This window comes from Pogona vitticeps, chromosome 1 (genome assembly GCF_051106095.1).
Source record: "Pogona vitticeps strain Pit_001003342236 chromosome 1, PviZW2.1, whole genome shotgun sequence".
NCBI lineage: Eukaryota > Metazoa > Chordata > Lepidosauria > Squamata > Agamidae > Pogona > Pogona vitticeps.
Genome location: NC_135783.1, coordinates 126551976 through 126571264, shown reverse-complemented (window position 1 = coordinate 126571264; position 19289 = coordinate 126551976). Strand labels below are relative to the sequence as shown.

General features: G+C 39.5%; 1 protein-coding gene across 2 annotated transcripts in view; it reads right to left on the bottom strand.

The window, feature by feature from the left end:
• CSMD1 (CUB and Sushi multiple domains 1) overlaps positions 1 to 19289 on the bottom strand; it is a 1337717-nt gene that overhangs the window by 157820 nt on the left and 1160608 nt on the right. For both annotated transcript variants that reach the window (XM_078386602.1, XM_020797818.3), the window contains 5 exons: positions 18793 to 18888; positions 14088 to 14291; positions 12443 to 12567; positions 10344 to 10440; positions 7813 to 7917 (listed from right to left, as the gene is read on the bottom strand). In XM_078386602.1, coding sequence (XP_078242728.1) covers positions 7813 to 7917; positions 10344 to 10440; positions 12443 to 12567; positions 14088 to 14291; positions 18793 to 18888 — 627 coding nt within the window. The remainder of the gene's footprint in view (positions 1 to 7812; positions 7918 to 10343; positions 10441 to 12442; positions 12568 to 14087; positions 14292 to 18792; positions 18889 to 19289) is intronic.

Genomic DNA, 19289 nt, shown 5'->3' with positions numbered 1-19289 from the left:
ATAAGTTGAGGAGCTGGCAGTTGAGAAAGCTTGTATGCCAGGTGAATGGCGGAAGCAACCCATTTAGAAATTCTCTGAGAACTCATTTGAAGACCCTTTGTAGGGAGTTGGTACCTGACGAAGAGTCGAGCTAAACGTTGAAAGGGTTGCATGCGGGCTAAATAAAATGCTAGAGCCCTTCTGAAATCTCTAGAGTATGAAGGATTCTCTCCTGAGAAGTAGATGGTGAGGGAAAAGAGGATGGGAGAAGCAACAGTTGGAACAGATGAAACTGCGAGACAACCTTGGGTAGAAAAGAGATATCTACAAACAGTTTAATCTTATCTGGATAAAACTGGAGATAAGAGTTGCAACTTCACTAGCATGACAAGCAGGTGTGATACCAACAAGGAACACTGTCTTAAAGATGAGTAGTCTAAGATCAGCTGATGCTAAGGGCTCAAATGGAGCCTTAGTACTTTGTTGCAGTACCACCGTCAAAGAACATTGAGGTGGGGGTGGGTGCACATCTGGGCACATGTGTGACAAACCCTTAAGGAAATGCTTCAGACTAGGGTATCAAGAACTGTGATGCTGAAGAGGTTGGCGGCTGATAAGAGACTATTGCAGCAAGATAAACCCTCAAGGAAGAAAGGGAGGGGCCTTTGGTTTTCAGATGAAATAACAAATGAAGAATGGTGGAAAGGGAGGGATTGACCGATTGTAGTGCAGACGCTGCAGTAAAAGACTGGAATTTCTTCTATTTGTACAAATAAGCTCTCCTGGTTGAGGGTTTCTTCGCCTGATGAAGGACACTCAACAGGGAGGCAGAATCTTCCATGCTGCCAGATGAAGGGCAGGTAGGTCTGGGTGGAGAATTTGATTTTTGTTCGCCGTGAGCAGGTGAGGCAGGCGGGGCAGGTGATTGATGTTGGATGACAATGGATGGAGAACTTGGAACCAGGGTTGTCGTGGCCACCATGGAGCTATCAAAATTGCATTGGGTTTTGTCTTGTTGGAACCAAACTACGATTTTGTGGAGGAGCGGGAACGATGGAAACAGGTAAGTAAGAATCCTGGGCCAACGGCCTATGAATACGTCGCCGCGGGAGTGCTTGCCTACTCCTGCACGGGAGCAGTGATGTTTGCATTTCTGATTTGCCTGGGAGGCAAAAAGGTCAATGGCAGATGTGCCCCATCGTGTGTAGAGGAGGAGGAAGATGGATTGGTGGAGTTCCCGTTTGTGAGCTTGGGATTCCTAATCTGCCAGATTGTTGTCTTAGCCGGCTATATGTATTGCTGTGAGGCAGATATGATGTGACAGGCACCCTTACCATAGGTTGACAGCGAGATACAGAAGGCTTGGAGAGTGGGTGCCACCTTATTTGAGGATATAGTACATCATGGTAGTGTTGTCGGTGGAGTAGGCCACAGTATCAGGTTGCATTTCAACTCCTTGCATATTGGGTGAAGCAGCCAAGGAGGGCTCGCTTGGAGAGCCAGATTGTTGAGGGCTAGCTGGTGAGGATGTGAGTTGGTCCACTTGCTCCTCCCATTCTGGGGATTGTTGATATGGTTGATGAGATGGAAGCACTTTTTCATCCAAGGGTTAAACTATGCATATTAGATCCCTGGATTCTGGGAGCTGTGGATAAGTAACCCTTGGGGATTTCACCTTTGAAGATTTAGGTTTTTTTCCCCGTGGCAAGGGTTCCTGAGCTGAAGATGCATTGGTGAGCAGCTTCCTTTTGGTGATCGTTTTCGATGTTGATGACTTCAGCTTTGTGCCCTTTAGCAGACGATGTTGAAGGGGCATCGGAGCATGTTGGTGTGGCTGAAGGACGCTGTTTCGCCATCTCTGAAATGGCTTTATCCATGGCCTTAGCTTGTGAGGTGGACTTACAGGCAGGCTGAGCCATAGATTTTGTAAGCTGGAGGGATTGTTCCCAAAGCCGAAGATTAAGTCTAGAAAGGCGACTGCAGAGAACCCCACGTTTAAAATTCTTACAGTGTGGGAACGAAGAGGTTTGGTGGGCCTCACCAAGACAGAAAAGACATTTAGCGTGGCCATCAGAGAGCGGGATCTTGTTCTCACAGTTCCTGCAATGTTTAAATGAGCCCACGGGGGCCATGAAAATAAGGAAAACAGAAAAAAAGGACTGTAAGGCCGTAGCCACAAAGAAAAAACTTCTTTAAAAAAAAAAACTAACAAATCTTGAAGTATTTAAAGGAATCAAGAAGAAACTCTCTTTCACTATAGGAAAAACTCACAAAAGGGATTGATACGGGGCTCTTAATGTGGCGGTTGAAAGAAACTGAAGGGAGAGTCTTGGCGCCAAGGTACATATACTGAGGGGAGGGGTCTACACTAATGTGTTCTGGGTTTTTTGTTGTTGTTTTTTGTTTTGCTACCGCAGAAGCTCTACCGAGGCTCCACAAATGCACGGATTACCCAGAGGCCACAAAGAACTAGAATTCACAGAGGCCACAAAGAACTAGAGAGAGAAAAAGAGAGAGAGATAGAGGTGGAGGCAAAGAGCTCAAGTGAGGCAGAAAAGAGGAGAGTGCAGCCAATAAGTGGGCTGACACCCTAGAGTGGGCAAGGAAGACTGACAGCCCACAAGTTTAGATCTGCTTTGCCAGGTCCTTTTTAACTGATCACTCTTCCTCCACTGGAACTAGTGGTTTTCAAAACAACAAGGGTCAAGTGTTCTCGTTCATGTCAGAAAGGCATGAGCCTACTGTAAATTGATGGGAGTCCTACCAGCTACAACTGGCCACGCCACAACTACAAAGGTCACACCAACTTCAACTCAACTGAGAAGAAAGGATACAACAGAGACAGTTTACAAGACTGTGGCAGGGGGCCGAGAACTTGAAAGAAGGAAAGATTATACTGTGAAATATTTATCTTTCTGTGTATGCTTGAGGATTAGTGATGCCTGGTGTGACTAAGAGACTAGACTATATGGTGGAGAAGGATTGAAAAAATTGCCCACAGTTTTAAGGAGCTCCTTGTAAATAGCTTGACTATAAAGATTTCACTGCCTGTGAATGACGTTGGACTCCCCTTATCGTGATCAGGATGCCTAATGGTCTCTTCAACATCCCATGTCAACATCCACCCAGGGATAAGGTCATGTTGCTCAGAATCCTATTGTGCAATTATAAAAAAGGTGTAGGTTTTCAAAGCAAATTGCTGTAAGTAGGCAATATTGTGTAACTCGGCATGCAGCAGAAAATGGCGGAAATCCTATTGCTTAGTGTAACAAATCACATTAGATTTGGTCCACTCAGTCAATGGGGATTTGGTGAGTCAGCACTTCAGTAAGTTCCACTGATTCAAATGGACCTACTCTAACAGTGGCTTATTGTGCCAAAGTAATTTACAGTTAGAGTAGATCCATACAGACCAATGGAACTTATAGAGGGGCTGACTCACTGAACCTACATCGATTCAATAGGCTTAATCTAGTGTGGTTTATTACGCTAAGCAACAGAATTTTGGCCAATATCTTACAGAGATTCCTTAACTTATGGCATGTCACTTCCAGACGTTATGCCTTCTGCGTACCAATTCAACACAGTTTTGTATCTGTTTAGTGCTCAGCATCACAGGCCCAAGGGATCACTGCCTTTGAACAGCAGCCTCTTGAGTAGAGACAGAGAGAATTTTGTTCTATTCACATTTTAATGTGAATTCAAGTCATTTGCATCCCCCCAAATTATGCACAGTGCTGTGAATTCCATGCTTTTCCAAACATTTTCTATTGGCGTGTGTGATGTCATCAGCCACAGCTATTTATTGTAAATTAAAAGTTACTAATTCTGCCCTCTGAGGTTCCCTAGGGATCCCTTTCATCTTGGGAAAGCCTTTGGAGGCCTCAGAATAGGACAGGGAGGGGCAGTGACGGTGGTGATTTTCAGACATTAAAGACTCCTCCCCACCCCCCAGTCCTGAGGCAACACACAGTTCTCTCAGGATGAAACAGATCCCTAAGGAATCTTGGATTCCTGGGAACTTGGGGGTGAAATTAGACAGTTTTAATTAGAGATAATAGGCCATGGTTAACAATATCATCAATGTGAACACGTGGAGCAGTGCCAAAAGATTTCAGTCATTGTGATAATGTATTATGTTGTGGGAGAGTTATATACTTGTGCATATAAGAAAAAACTGTACAAAAATACTATATGCTGGGGAGCACACTTTTGTTGTTCTTCCTCAGCAATTCAGAATCATGTTGCCTATGTGATAACAGCAAGCGGCTAACGGAACAGTAGCAGAGTAGCTTTATCATCCAGGAATTTGTCTAACCTCACTTTAAAGCTAAATTGGTGCCCTTTGTTATACATTGCAATAGCTACTTCTTTCTTATGGAGAACTTTCATGTAGTGTTTATCTGTGTTGCCATGTTACATCTGAACTGGTTAAGAGGTTTGGCCTAGCCTTGAGAATAACAGGTGGCATCAACAGTAGCTTCCCATATTAGCAATTAGGTCGGTTAGACCATTTCCATAGTACAATATCTGCAGGTATTTCTCAAATTTGTCATAAGTAACGGCCCCTTAAGCCATATCTTCAAACCAACTAAAAAGAGACAAACTCAGCTGGCATCATCAGAAAATTGCTCTTTTTCAAATAAATGGCAAGAAGCTTTGTGTACATATAGTACAGAGAGAGAGAGAGAGAGAGAGAGAGAGAGAGAGAGAGAGAGAGAGAGAGAGAGAGAATAAAAAGCAAAATTGACTCAGAATAAAGATACCCTGTGGCTGAGGCTGCTTCTGAATATTTATCATCAGCTGGAAATCTGGCCTTTCCAAAAATCTGCACTTAGTCTGCATTAATATTCTAGAAAAGTGATTATCCCAATTATAAGTATTTTCATTTATGCTTATTGGTATATTCGCTTGTATGCAACTGCTTGTTAAAAGGAGATGAATATCAACGTTAAGGGAATATTTGATGGCTTAATCGGCATCCTCTAATAAGGCTCAGTTTCGAGAAATTTTTTATTGCCCTTCTACAAGACAACATAATGTTTGAGTAGTCAAAGGCAGGGATCTTTGGGGAATTATACCTTTGCCAAGCCATTTATCAAGCTGATAATTCATTTTCGTAATCACATTTAAAGCTGAGAGCTGCCATTCTAATGCCTACTTCTAGTTAATATGAATGATTGACTGCCGTACTTGCTTATGCACAGAGGACACTAGTCTACATCAATTTTTTTAAAAATATGAGAAGGACATGAATGCTGGTATGTAAAGGGAAAGCACAATATGTTCCTCAGTAATCAAATCATGGAGAATGAATTCCTGCCAATTTAATATCTAAATTCTAGCCAGCTTATGTCGAATTCTTACAGCTGGGGCAAAGTTTATCAGAACATTTTTCCCCCTCAAAGTTTTCTTTGCGAATTTACCTGCCCAAATATCCTACCAACTATTTGAGAATTTCAGCCCCACTTCCAGAACGATTTAGCAACATCTCTGCCTAATAATAGATGGGTAATTTTGGTCACCACCATGGATCATATTTTAATATTGTTTAAGATCACTGTTACATCATTGAATAAAGACATGGGTTTGTTGCCAGCTCCTCCCAGCTCTCCCTGCTTAGCTAATTATTTCCATGATCTGGAGCAACAATACCAAGCAAGAATCCTGCTGGAGAACACAGGGCATAATGCCTTCAGGGGCATAACTTTCCATGGTTTGTGGTTGTGCCAGCTGGAGATTAGACCATTTCAAGTCAACAATACTTCCACTTGCAGGAGGAAGTAGTAAAAGAATGTTGAGAGATTGGCTCTATAAATTGGATAACGTCCAGGACCTGGCCTTAATTCACTCTTCAGGTTTCTCTCACTGGTACCATCTGCGAAAAACAAACCACTCAAGGGCACAATAATTACATACACTTATTTTTGCCTCCTTGAGAACTGCTTTCACAGAACTCCGCTTCCAAACCATGCCAACCACTGTCCTAGATTTATTTATTTATTTACAATGGCAGGTATGTGAGTGTTCCTAAACAGAAGCCTGTGCTGCAGGGTCAGAAGACCAAGCAGTTGTAAGATCGAATCCACGCGACGGAGTGAGTGCACGTTGCTTGTCCCAGCTCCCACCAACCTAGCGGTTCGAAAGCATGCAAATAGGGACCACCTCGGTAGGAAGGTAACAGCGTTCCGTGTCTAAGTCGCACTGGCCATGTGACCACGGAAGATTGTCTTCGGACAAAAACGCTGGCTCTGTGGCTTGGAAACGGGGATGGGCACCACCCCCTAGAGTCGAACACGACTGGACAAAAACTGTCAAGGGGAACCTTTACCTTTTACCTTTAAATATCTAAGGCTGTGTACCTGCAGAGCAGGTGAGATAGAGGATGTTCTCCATTATTTACTCTACTGTCAGCTATATCAGAACCCCCAAGAAAAGCTCCTGGGTAACATCTTGGCTGCTCTACAGGAGGAAAGCCCTCAGATAAAGGTGGTCAAGTTACTCTTGGATTGTGACCCTTATGTTACATCTAGAACAGCGCTGTTTGCAAAAGCGGCCAGAAATATTCGAGCTAATTTTCTGAAAGCCACTGTTATCAATTGTGTGGGAGATTCCCAGATATGAAGGGTCTCTTATTATTTTATATGTCTTTCATTTTATCATGATTTTATTTGACCATATCTGTATTTTAAACAAGTGTGACGGCTTTTAGCTAATACGATAAACTTGAACTGCGAACTGGGAAGTAGTGAAAGCCTCCCTGGGCAATTAAAGGACAGGGGAAGAGAACTACATAAAAAAAACAGATGGTTACATGTACAGTAGAAACAAACAAGATTCTGGCCATTGTTTGTTATGGAGTAACACAGAAATTTCTCAGAAGAGATCAAAGATTCTGCCATCCCAATATTATTCAGCAAAGAAAGCATTTCACCACCTGGAGAATTTATATATGTTATCCCCCTGGGTTTTCTAAACAAAAGATCTAGCACTTATTTAAAACTCATAATAGGAAAAAAAAGTAAAAGAAATGAGAATCATTTTGAAGACAAAATACACTAGCTTCCTGATACAATTACATGGAGATAAAAACAACCAGCCATGATCCCCGAAGAGAAACAAAAGAAAAGAAACATGAATAATTAGCATTTCAGTACTTCACATGTAATAACATATTGCAATATACTTTAAACTTTTTACTGCCTTTCAATATGTTGTAACCTTTATTTTCAATTATGACTTAAAGGTACCCTTGAAACAAAGAGGGAGAGAGATAACACGGTACATATCCCACATTATTCCTTTTATTCAGATTTTCATCTTTGCAACACGGTATTCCTAAGCACTTCCACATACTTTGTGGAAGAACCATGTACTGTATCATATAATTGTTTGTAGAATTATTAATCTGATCAACATTTGATGTTTGTGAAAGCACATTCTTAAGAGATTATACCATCCATTGCCAATGTTATGTGTCTGTGAATGACTTCGCTACCTTGCAGTGGTGAATATTTGTTAAAAGTTTCTTTTCCCTTTTCTGCCAATTTCCTCCTCCGTCTCGTAAAAACTATTTTCACCTTCTGTCATAGATTCATGTGTGTACATGTGCGGCAGGGCATCTCACCACACACACACACAAATACCCCTTGGATAGGCAGATAGATAGTGTGGTAGAAACATAAAACAGATTTTGACGCATATCACAGCAGTGGGGATCATTACATAAATAGATAAAAATAAACAGAGGGATCTTAGACATCATTACATGAGTTAGGCCTTTCAAACAAGGTGCTAACGAAGTACTATACTTCCAAAATCAATAACTCTTACTTTTGTATTCCAGGTGAAAACCAGCAGCAGCCACACTAATATCAGAGTGAAAATGCAAATAAAGTTGATTGGAGGTGCTATTCAACAAAGCTGGTACTGTAGTACCTGCCAAAAATATAGCATAATTATAATTTATTACAACATCTAGGTATATAGTAGCTTTCAAAGAAACAACTTAAAACATACAATCTACTTAAACCATACAGTACATATAGGATGTGAGGCAAGTCAACTCTACTGAGCTCAAACGTTTTTACTACACGGGACTGGACTGCACATTTCCCAGACTAACTTTACAGAGCATTAATACTGCTCCAGTACATCTTGTCCCATACACTTGCAAATTTTCAGATGACATCTGGACTGCGTATTTTATCTCAGAACATGGAATTACATGAAGTCACAGGTGTATACGCCCAACTGAGGTGTTGTAGAAGTGTGAATAATAGATATCCAAGAATAAATGTCCACTCAAAACCATCACCCCTATATGGTCAATTCTGGTGTTCTCCTCATATGAAGAATGATCTTCTGAAAGGAAAGTGACATCTGTGGATAGAGTTTCTCTCCACAATATTCAAAACACTGATTTTCCAGAATGCTGAATCAGGGGGAAAAAGCATCTGTAAATAATGGACGCACTCTTCTTGTCCTCCACTTGTAGATGAGATATCTGACTTAAGGCAGTTCTGGGGCTAGCAGGCTCCCCCCCTTATACCTAAATATCTAAATACAACTGAATATTGGTCCATATTTCCCTCTTTAATAGTCCTGTTCATTTTATCAGGAGTATCCTTCAAATACAGAAAATCTATAGGATTTGATTATTTTCTCTCATACCCAGGATGGGCTTAAAAATACCCCCCAAATGCAAATAAATAAATAAAGATATAAAGCAATCCATTGCAAAGCTGAAAAGTTGACTTTCAGAAATGTTGGAACTGTTCAGGCACAATCTTTTATGTATGATTCTGGCACCTAACTTACCATGGAAATGTGGAAGCAACCATGGGTAATCTGCCCTGCCTATCAAATCTGCTACATTTTTTGAAACAACATGAATCTGAAGTGCAAGTTGCTTGCAGGGAGCTTGTATTGCAGATTCACCATCTGCTGATTTTTCATGGATGTCTGCAAGCCACATTTTCAAAAATCAACATGTTGCCCACATGAATTGTCCTTAAGGCCAATGGGCTTTAATAGATTAACAAGGAAGGGGATAGTCAGAGGGCTGTTTTTTTTAAAATCCAACAGCAAGTGGATTTGGTGCTTGCTTCTCAAAGAGAAACAACACTAGTTTTGCACAGAGACCCTGAGCAAAATTATGGAGACCTCAATGAGAGAGAGAAATAAAGCAATGCTACTATAGAGTTTGAAATTCTTCACTGAGATGTCTGGAGTCAAAAGTATTTTGTGAATGTATTCACGAAGGCTTTCACGGCTGGGATCTAATGGTTGTTGTGGGTTTTTCGGGCTCTTTGGCCGTGTTCTGAAGGTTGTTCTTCCTTGGAAGAACAACCTTCAGAACACAGCCAAAGAGCCTGAAAAACCCACAACAACTACTTTGTGAATATTTATTACCTTTCTAGCCCTGTTGTCTCACTCTCTATGCCTGTCAGCTGATCATAAGAAACTGTGTGTCAAACTATGCGACTGCTACCTTTTGCTCTGGGTATAAGTCTGTGAACATATAGTAGGGATGTAAAGAATACTTCAGAGTGTGCTGACTTGATGAAACAGCACAAGAAGGAACATTCAATCTCTGTTGAGAATCCTCATTTTCAGGCAAGATGGAGACAAAGAGCTTTATTTCTCCTCATCGAAGTCTCCGTAATTTTTGCCTGCTGTCTCTTCACACAATTACTCTACCTCCCTTTGAGAAGCAAAGCACCCAAGCACACAGAGCATAGAACAAATGACTGAAAAGTTAAAAAGCACACACATGAAAAACACCTCTCTAATAATTCTCAAATGTTCATGCCACGTGACAGGCATCCTCATTTTCGGCAGTTTGAATTATTTGTGTAAGTATTATTTGTGAAAAACATTGTTCCCATCCTCATCCTCATCTCTAGTTAGGAGAACCACAACAGACCTTATACTCAAATGTGCTGAGCACTGTAATTTTTCAGCTTCCATTTTTAGTTTAGAATCATATTTGCCAAACAAGGGGTTCCATCCCCACCCCCATATCCATAAACATCTACCAACACAGGCACATGTTTTTGGGCTCCCCTTCAACGTCCCCTGAGATGTGGCTATGGAGACTCTCAACATGACCACCTGCACGTCAGATGTTATCCCAAACCACAATTGTAAACAATCTCAAGCGGATACTGCTAAAGATTCTCCTGCTGCTTTCAAAGGCAGTACTTGTAAAGTACTTAAAATACTTACAATGCCACTTCATTTAAAATAGTTTCAGACATATGTCTGAAGTGTTAGTGAAGAGTAAGTTATCGTGCACAGACACTCAGAGTGAGGCTTCAGTTTGCTGCTTTAACATTCTGACAACGTGGATTTCTAAATACCTGAAAAGCTCCCAAGTCTTGGTGCTGTCATGTCACCACCATCATAGATTTCAAGAGAATCCCAGTTATGTTCAGTGGCAAAACTTATGACCTGGATCTGTAAAAACAACATCACTGAGTGTTCATTAAGCAAGATAGTTACATATATAGTTTTCATATATAGAGATGGGAAAGGCAAACAACAAAGTTCGATGGCAAACTTGATTATATAAACCACACACAATGTACTTCAGAATATTATGCATGGTCCTAATTATACAATGACATTTGAAAACAAACAAACAAACAAACAAACTCCTACTGAGAATGGACACTAACGTGTTACAAAAATGATTAAAAACTGGGCTAACTACATGAGCTCAAAATATTTTTTTAAGTAAATGATAGTTAAAGGGACATCCCTAACTAACCAAGATGGCTGAAAGCCAACTTGCCTAATGCTAGGCCAGCTGAGGTAATGTTGAATCCAACCCCTCCAAGTCTAGGGATATCACAAACTACATAGCCCAACTGTAGCATAATTAGTTTTACCAGCACTGTGACTGTCCCTGCTAAGCTGGAGATTTGTCATAACTAAGCTCTTCCCTTGATCTATCTCCTCTCCAACCCTTTTTTGGGGAGAGGCTCTCTCCCTGCCAGACCTTATTCAGAACATTTCTACCAGCAGATTCCATCAGCAAGGATGTGTTGTAAAATAGTTCAAAACACAGACGAAACCAAATAAATATTTTGTTTTCATTTTTGTTGTGCAGTGGAAAACACCATCATTTTAATAATATGCCCATTTGGGGGCAGGCAAGCTTAGAGGTAGAATTCTCATTAGCGATTTGAGCCTGTAAGGGGAAATCTGTCCAAAATATTGCTTATTTGAGGAGGTTTTCCTGAGTTTAGGAGCTACTCTTAGGAGCCACACGGGAGCCTTTGTTCTCTCTGTGACATTGTTGGGTTCAGACAAAAAGCAGTCTGAATCTGAACTCAGATCTAATGCAATTTAAAATTAGAGATCCATGAGGTTGCAATATGATAGATGCACCAAAAACATGTGCTCAATGAGGCATGCATTTTAAAAATACACACAAAAGTCTGTATTTTTAAAAGCACCTGAAATGATTTTAATCAAAGAAGGGGGAAAGCATAGAAATACACACAACAACACACATGGTTAGAAAAATATGCACTGAAAAATTCTGAACGTCTTGTAATGGGAAAAAACCTCACACTTCAATGTGCCTCTTGTTCAGAATAGCCTTTGTGTCAAAATCAGGGAATTGCAACAAACTTAAATTTTATATTCATGCATTCCTAGGAAAGATAAAATAGCTGCACAGTTTGATTGGTAGCTCTAAACGCTACTAAGAGTTCATTGACAAGCAATCCATGATTGAGGGAAATCATTTTAGAAGAGTTTCTTATGAGGTTTATTTTTCATTAACATGTTTGTTCAAATTTATAACACCAGAAGCTCTGAGGGCTCAATAGTGGATATAAATTAATGTAGAAACTAGTTAAATGAATCCTGTTTCAGGTTTTCTTTCTTCCTTTCCATGTTATAGCGCTTATGAAGCGGCCGTACATATCCGTTCCAAGTAGATACTTAAGTGCCCATTTGTATTCTTCAGATACTTTAAATGGAGAGGGCAGATAAGAGATCAAAGTCCTTAAAAACTTCATGGCTTCATTCCATCATCTTTACTCAAAACACCACTGGTGTTAATTGAAGCACTGGTTGTTGATTCTGTTAGCATCCAGCAAATGATGCTCTTGCTTTGCTTAATTTGTTATTTTGGTTCACAGAAAGGAAATTCTCAAACAGGTTCTTTTAACTCATGATCTTTTAGTGAAACTGCATTTTAGCAAGTGGCTTAGCCCGAAGTGCTGTTGTCCTCTGTGTGAGGCAGGAGAATATGTCTCTAAGCTCCACCAGAACTCTGCACTGCACATCAGCCAATGATTGCTTCTATCCACCAGAGACAGTGAAAAGCCAGTTGCATCCTTCAGATTTGGCTAGGGACCAGAGCAGGAATAATCAGTCAATAGCCAACTTATTCCCACTATTGTCAAGCACTTAATATTCCACTGTTGGAAAAATAGGGACTTGCCTGAATACCTGATCCCTCTGTCACTATGATTTTCCACACACAATTCAAGCTGTTACCATAAGGTTCAGGATAGCCTGGAGACAATATAGTACCCCTCCGTTCAGTGAAATTCCGACTGCACGGCACTGAAATAAAATTGAATCCGAGATTATGACAAAGCCAAAAATACACTTAATGAAGAACATAGGGGAATAGGGATAAAATCATATTTCTATCATTCCAGGAATAATCAGTCTATAGAAGAAAGACAGCACGCTACTCAGTATGCTATTTAGAAAGCCTCTAAATGTATAAACAAAATGATAGACATTCAATTTCTCTTTCTGATAATGACTGTCAAATCATGAGAATGGCATTTTACATTCAGGAGGTTTCAAATTTTAGAAGAGGCAGCTGTGCTACTTTGTGCAAGTGTATCAGGCAAGAAAGAAAGCAGAGCAGAAAAAAAAGAATAAAATAATAAAGACATAAAGAAGGAAAAAAAATTGTGGCACATTAAAGACTAATTGCTATATTTTAATATGAGCTTTTGTGGACAAGTCCACTTCTTCAGGGATAAAAGTGAGCTTGCATAGTGAACATTTGTATATTTATACATGGCCCCCAAATACTGTTTACATACTGTTTGTCTAGAAAGCTGTACATAAAGAAAGAGCCACTGAGGCTCTTTCTCTATATTCTAGCTTTTCTGGTATGGGTAGAATCACTCTGGATTGGGTTGGTTCCAGAGTGTGTGATCACTGAAACTGATCCAAAGCTCTAAGACATTCTGCAGCTACATCTCTGCATTTGCAAACAGGGGGTGGACCATGCTTGCTCATCAGGCGTGCCCATGCAATTATTGTCAGCATTAATTCTCTTTATGTCACTTAGGAACCAGACAGAGGACCAAGATCTAACACCCATATCTAGGAGAGTTTCAAGAGGGGGGAAAATGGCATGGTTCTCATTGAATGGACCTTCTTTCCTCATTGTGAAACTATGTTAGAAATTGTTATGTGTCTGAGTATAATATACTATAGTTATTATAAGTTCTAAAGCTCATATTTTCTTCTCCCTAAAGGCACAAAGTCCTTATCAGTATTATAAATAACTGCAATGCACAACTCCAGTGGAGAGAGCTATTCATAAGTACAAAAGAACCTGAAATGGTAAACACCGTTTCTGTGCAGAATGCCTCATACAAAACTGCATCATTTGGATAATCCTATTTTGATTCATGCTGGACTGAAATATTAGGAAGGTTACACAAGAACAGCACTTTCTAAATTGCATCAGTTATAAATTTGCTGTGAAGGATGTTTCAGGAAAAGCCCAATTAATTAATATGAGGGTGATTTCCTGAGGTTCATGTTATGTTCCATATTATACTTATGGTTTTAGAGGCAGTCTTTTTGCCAATAAATATTCAGCAAAACACGCATCAGCCTTGTTAAACTGATAACTTATTATGTGAAATACCATACTGCCTACAAACCAGCTGGTACTCAATTACTTCTGAAATGACAAATTATACTTTTAAATTGGACATGGCTGGTATTAATCAACGAAGAGGGAATTAAAGTGTTTAATAATACTTGATGAAACAAATAGGGTTCTTAAATTCTGGTACAGAAACAGATGACCTAAATGTAATAAGCCTTACCCACACAGCTAGGCACCGTGTCGTTCCACTGGGCTAAAGCATTGGGCACAGATTGGCATCGAATAGCTTTGGAGCCTTGAAGGAGATAGCCAGGGCTACATTCAAAGCGGACAACAGAACCTGCTGAAAATTCAGAGCCAATCCTCCGGCCGTATCTTGGCTCTGGGATGGAGCTGCATTGTGTATCGCTTGTTCGTGGAACCGCTGCATGGACAGGGAGAGAAGAGGGTAACATGAGAAATGCATTGAACATATCACAATGTATTGGCTTTCATACACAGCCTTGCTCCATGTAGAATCCCATAAAGTCATGTAAACTAAATTTGTTCCCTTACAGAGGGGTGGGCAAAGGGCAGCCTGCCACCTACCCTTTGCTATATTTGCATGAAGAAGTGCCCTGGTGGCCGCAGACAATGCCCCATCTGGTAAAATGCTAGTATAGGATCCACGCACCAGTCCATACACTAGCTAATGCGCAGAGAAAGCAAGGGGGGATGAAACATCGAGACTAGGCATTCAACAAGTAAGCTAGGCTACAAGAAGAGTAAGTAATGGCATCTGATGATTTTTTTAAAAAAGTTCCTGACTACATTTTGAAATTTGTAGTCAAAAGATGATTAGAAAGATATAAAATGTCACTACAAATATATAAAATGTGATTTCTGATTTCTTTGTGTACAGGATTAACAGTCCAGTGCCATTTGCTTCCATGGAAATCTGGATGAGATTGTACGCCCACATTTCCAACAGGCTGGTTTTGATGGTGGTGGTGGTGGTTTTTATTTTTTAAGTGAATACAAACAAAACAAATTATAGCTTTTTATAAACTTCAGGGTGTGACAGACATACAAGGTGACAAACTAAGGGTTTATTCAAGGGAACTATGGATAAATAAACATAATGTCTGTTCTAGGTAGACAATATAGCTAAAATATAATCAGGCATATAAAACAAAAAAAATCTATATGGCTTTTGCAAAGAGGTAAGTCCTCTCTTACTACCCCTTTAGAATTCCTTGAGAGTGTCAATAATGCTGTATGCTTCAGTGAAATATCAGACATTGCCCCAAATCCTGCTTTATGTGTGCATAAATTAAATTGCACAAGTCACTGTGGCAAACCACTACTTACTTTCAGAGTCTGAATTACAGTATGCATACTTGACTTCTCAAAAGGTGCATTCTTAGTAGCATGACCCATGATTCGTTAGTGGCAATTTGCCACATTGAAGTACACATTTTAATTTATATAATAATCAGGTGCCATCAAGTCACCTCTGTCTTATGACAACCATTTTCAGGGTTTTCCAGACAAAGAATACTCAGATGTAGTGTGGTGTACCATTCCTTTCTTCTGGAAGCACCCTAGGTCTGTGCTGCTTCTCCAAGGTCACACAGGCTGGCTCTGCTCACTGGAGGCACAGTAGGTAATTCAACCCTCCACCTCTGGCTCAGCAGCCAGATACCTAAACACATTTAGCTGCATTTTAATTTACACACATGTAATTTGCCAATAATATTTTGGCCAATGTCTATTTCAACTACATAGATGTTTGGTCTGATGTTCTTTGGTTCTCCTCTTGATCTGGTTGGAAAATTTAACAAAGTTCTGTGCAGGCAATAAGTTAATAATAAAACTTCCCATCTTGGGCATTTGGTTCCTTTTTTTTTTTTTTAAGTAACTGAAGCAGGAAACACACGAGCAAGAGCAGAGAAACACAAGACTGCCGGGTGTACTTTTGCTTGCAAGGTCAACGATGAAGACCAAAGAAACTTGAAGAATGTGCAATGGGTCTCTCTGAATATTGTTTCTGTCTTCAGCAAGAGAGAACTTCATTGAGAACCATCGGAGGGGGGAAAATGTAAGAGGAGTTGGAAGTCGATTTTATCGAACACCTAGAAATTTGAAACCTGTGGAGATTTGATATATATATATAGTGCCATTTTGGACTGGTTGAAAGCCAAGTGGCCACATATAATGAAAGGTCAATGTGAGCAGGCCATCTCCAGCTGTCTTGTTCTGGGTAGTCACCCCAAGGACTAACAATTCCTTTCAAACAGCATTATGCTGGTAATGTAAGATATTTAACTTTAAGATTACAGAATATTAGAACTTTATTTTTTAGGAGAGTTTGTAGACATTGGCACAGCTAAGGCTAACCTTGCTTTTTGTGAAGTATGGAATACTGAGAAATGCAATCATCAGGAGAAGGCAGGCAGCTTATGCAAGACAAGAAGAAATATATTCTTGAAAAAATGGCACTGGGGGAAAATAGCACTATATCAAAACCCAAAGCCAGAAATCTACATAATCTTGTCCTGGTTTTGCTTAGACTATGCGATCACATTTGCCGTAGTCATCTTTTGCCTCCTATAATCCTTTTAAAATAAAAGCTTGACAAGCTAGTTTTCTTCAATGATATTGGAGACCCAAGTGCTTTTTTATAGCAATTATTCTTCATCTTTTAGTGTTATGAAACAAAATAGAAATCAGCCTAGTGGAAAAGTGAACATAGAATAGGGTCAGGCTGGAATACTGGGTGATAAATAAAATGATTGATTTTGCAGGCCAGATTAGAGTGTTCATTCAAGAAGGTGGATGTTGCTCTCAGAGGTATTTTAATATTAGCCGTCAGATAGTCCTGGGAAATCTGTTTCTATATTTCAGAAGAAGATTGAAAATCCTCAAATTGCGAGAGCATATTTATTAAATCTAATTAAATGCCACAAACTGCATCACCCTGGCTAAATCTTCTAACAAGTAGGGATCATACTGCATTTATCTTCGAGAAATGGAAACTAAAATAGTCAGGAGGATCTCCAGAGATAAATAAAACAAGCTCGCTTATTTGATTAATATCTGAGATGCTGAGAAGTCCATTCCCTATTTCTCGAATTCCATCCTTTTCTGTTAGACAAAATAATCTGACATCCTAATTGTAGTGATGGGAAAATGTAAACAAGTCCAACATACATATATGCCCAAACATATAAACCAGTGGGTCCCAACCTTCGGTACGAATAGAATAGAAAGGGAGGTGAAGTAGCACTGTACCATATGTCAAAAACATATAGAAATACAGGAGGATGAGATTGGTTGTCCTACTGAGAGTATCTGGATTAATATAATTGGGGCAAAACACAAAAGGAACATGGTAGTTAGTATTGCCTTTTGCCACACTGCATTCATCTGAGAATCCTGAAATAATGATTTCAAGTTAAACAAAACAAAACCGTTTCAAATAACACCGAATTGAACTTAAGCCCAAGAAAAGTTTGGGATTGCGAAAAGAACCTTTGCTATTTTTCAAGCTGTTTTTCACTCTGTTTTCAGAGTGCAGAATGACATAAAGGTACGTGGGGCTAGAGCGCTTCCTCTTCGCACACAGTTATTTGAAGTATCTGCACTTCTAAGCAGGGCTAATGGCAGAGGCAGTATCCTTTTTTTCCAAGCAAAACATCTAAGGTTCATTTCCTCAGAGGCTACATAAAAAAGGTCTCATACATCAGAGGTTTAGAGAGAGGAAGAGAGAGAGAGAGAGAGAGAGAGAGAAGAATGTTTTTAAAAAAGAAAATCAGCCTGTTGAAATAAATTATGGTTCAAAATGTGTATTTAAAGGAAAATGCATACAAAAGTACATATTTAAATGCACGTCTTCCTGCATTTTTTAAAAAATGAAAACAGCATTTCAAAATTCAGCAGATATTGTTAGCCAAATTCATTGGCTATTATGCTAATACTTGAAAAACAGCAAACACAATAGAAAATCTGTGAAATCTAGGACACATTTTATTTCAATTCTTGTTTTGGCTCTTTGTGCAAACTTAGGCAAGCTGCACCGTCCCAGAAGAAAAGAGACTGGTCAATCACGTATGAGCATGTTATACCTCAAAAACCCTGGGAGGGTTACCATACATTGGAATCAACTTGACGACACATACCATGCTTCCCTGAAAATAAGACAGGGTCTTATATTAATTTTTGTTCCAAAAAACGCATTAGGGCTTATTTTCAGGGGATGTTTTATTTTTTTCAGGTACAACCATCTACATTTATTCAAATACAGTCATGTCTTCTTCTGGTTGCTGCATAATGGTGGAGGGTGGGGTTTCACTTAACTAGGGCTTATTTTGGGGATAGGACTTATATTACGAGCATCCTGAAAAACCATAGTAGGGCTTATTTTCAGGTTGGGTCTTATTTTCGGGGAAACAGGGTAATTATGATCAATTATTCCGAGAACTTAGAATACAACACTCTCAGGTTTGTTTATTTGTTCGTTTTTTACAAACATCAAGTATGTGAAATGTAGTGGTATGTGCATGTAATGTTCCATGTGCATCTTATTTAAACTCCTGTCTAAGTGCCCTTGTCTGTAATGTTTATATGCCACAGCAGCTTCCTTGAATGATGAATTCCTGATTTGAGTACAGTATATAAGAATCCCTTATATGGTTCAAAAACCATTTTACACATGCCACACTGAAGTCAGCCCAACCTTATGGATACAAGATATACGATCGGTAAGAAAAGAAATAAATTTTTAGAGGAAAAGGATGACAGCAAGGAGTGCGGTAATGGCACCATAAAACATATGGAATAGTTCCATGACACTTACTGCATTCCGAAGCCCTACCTCCTACAATAATTATGTTTGGTGGCAACAAACGCATGGATAAAACACAGGAAAGTAAGAAGAGAGATACCTTGATAGACAAAATGGAAGCCTCTGGCAGATGCACCACTCTTGGCACTAAACCTCAAGAGAATCTGATTTGAAGTGGCTAAAGGCAATGTCTCTCCTGTATATTGGAATTTTAAGAAAGGAAATCATAAATACAGTAATTACCAGATTATTTTCAATACATACTAGAAAAAAATATTGAAACCTAACGTTTGGGCAAGATTATTTTCTTAATATAGGATCTTGTTTAAATTTTTGAAAAAAAAATGGCTGATATTCTACTGCCATTTATGTAACCTGCTGCAGCCAATTACCCTTGATTGATAAGGAGCTCAGATACTTGTGTAGACGTGTGTGTGACCAAGCACATGACCAAGAGGAACCCTGAGATCTCATCAGTCAGCCACAATTAATTGTGCAAGTTAAACAAAACCTATTTAAACACCAATTAGATTCTGGCCAGTACAACAGGAAGCTCAATAACTCAAACTTGAAGCTGTGTACTGTTTCCCAGCAAAT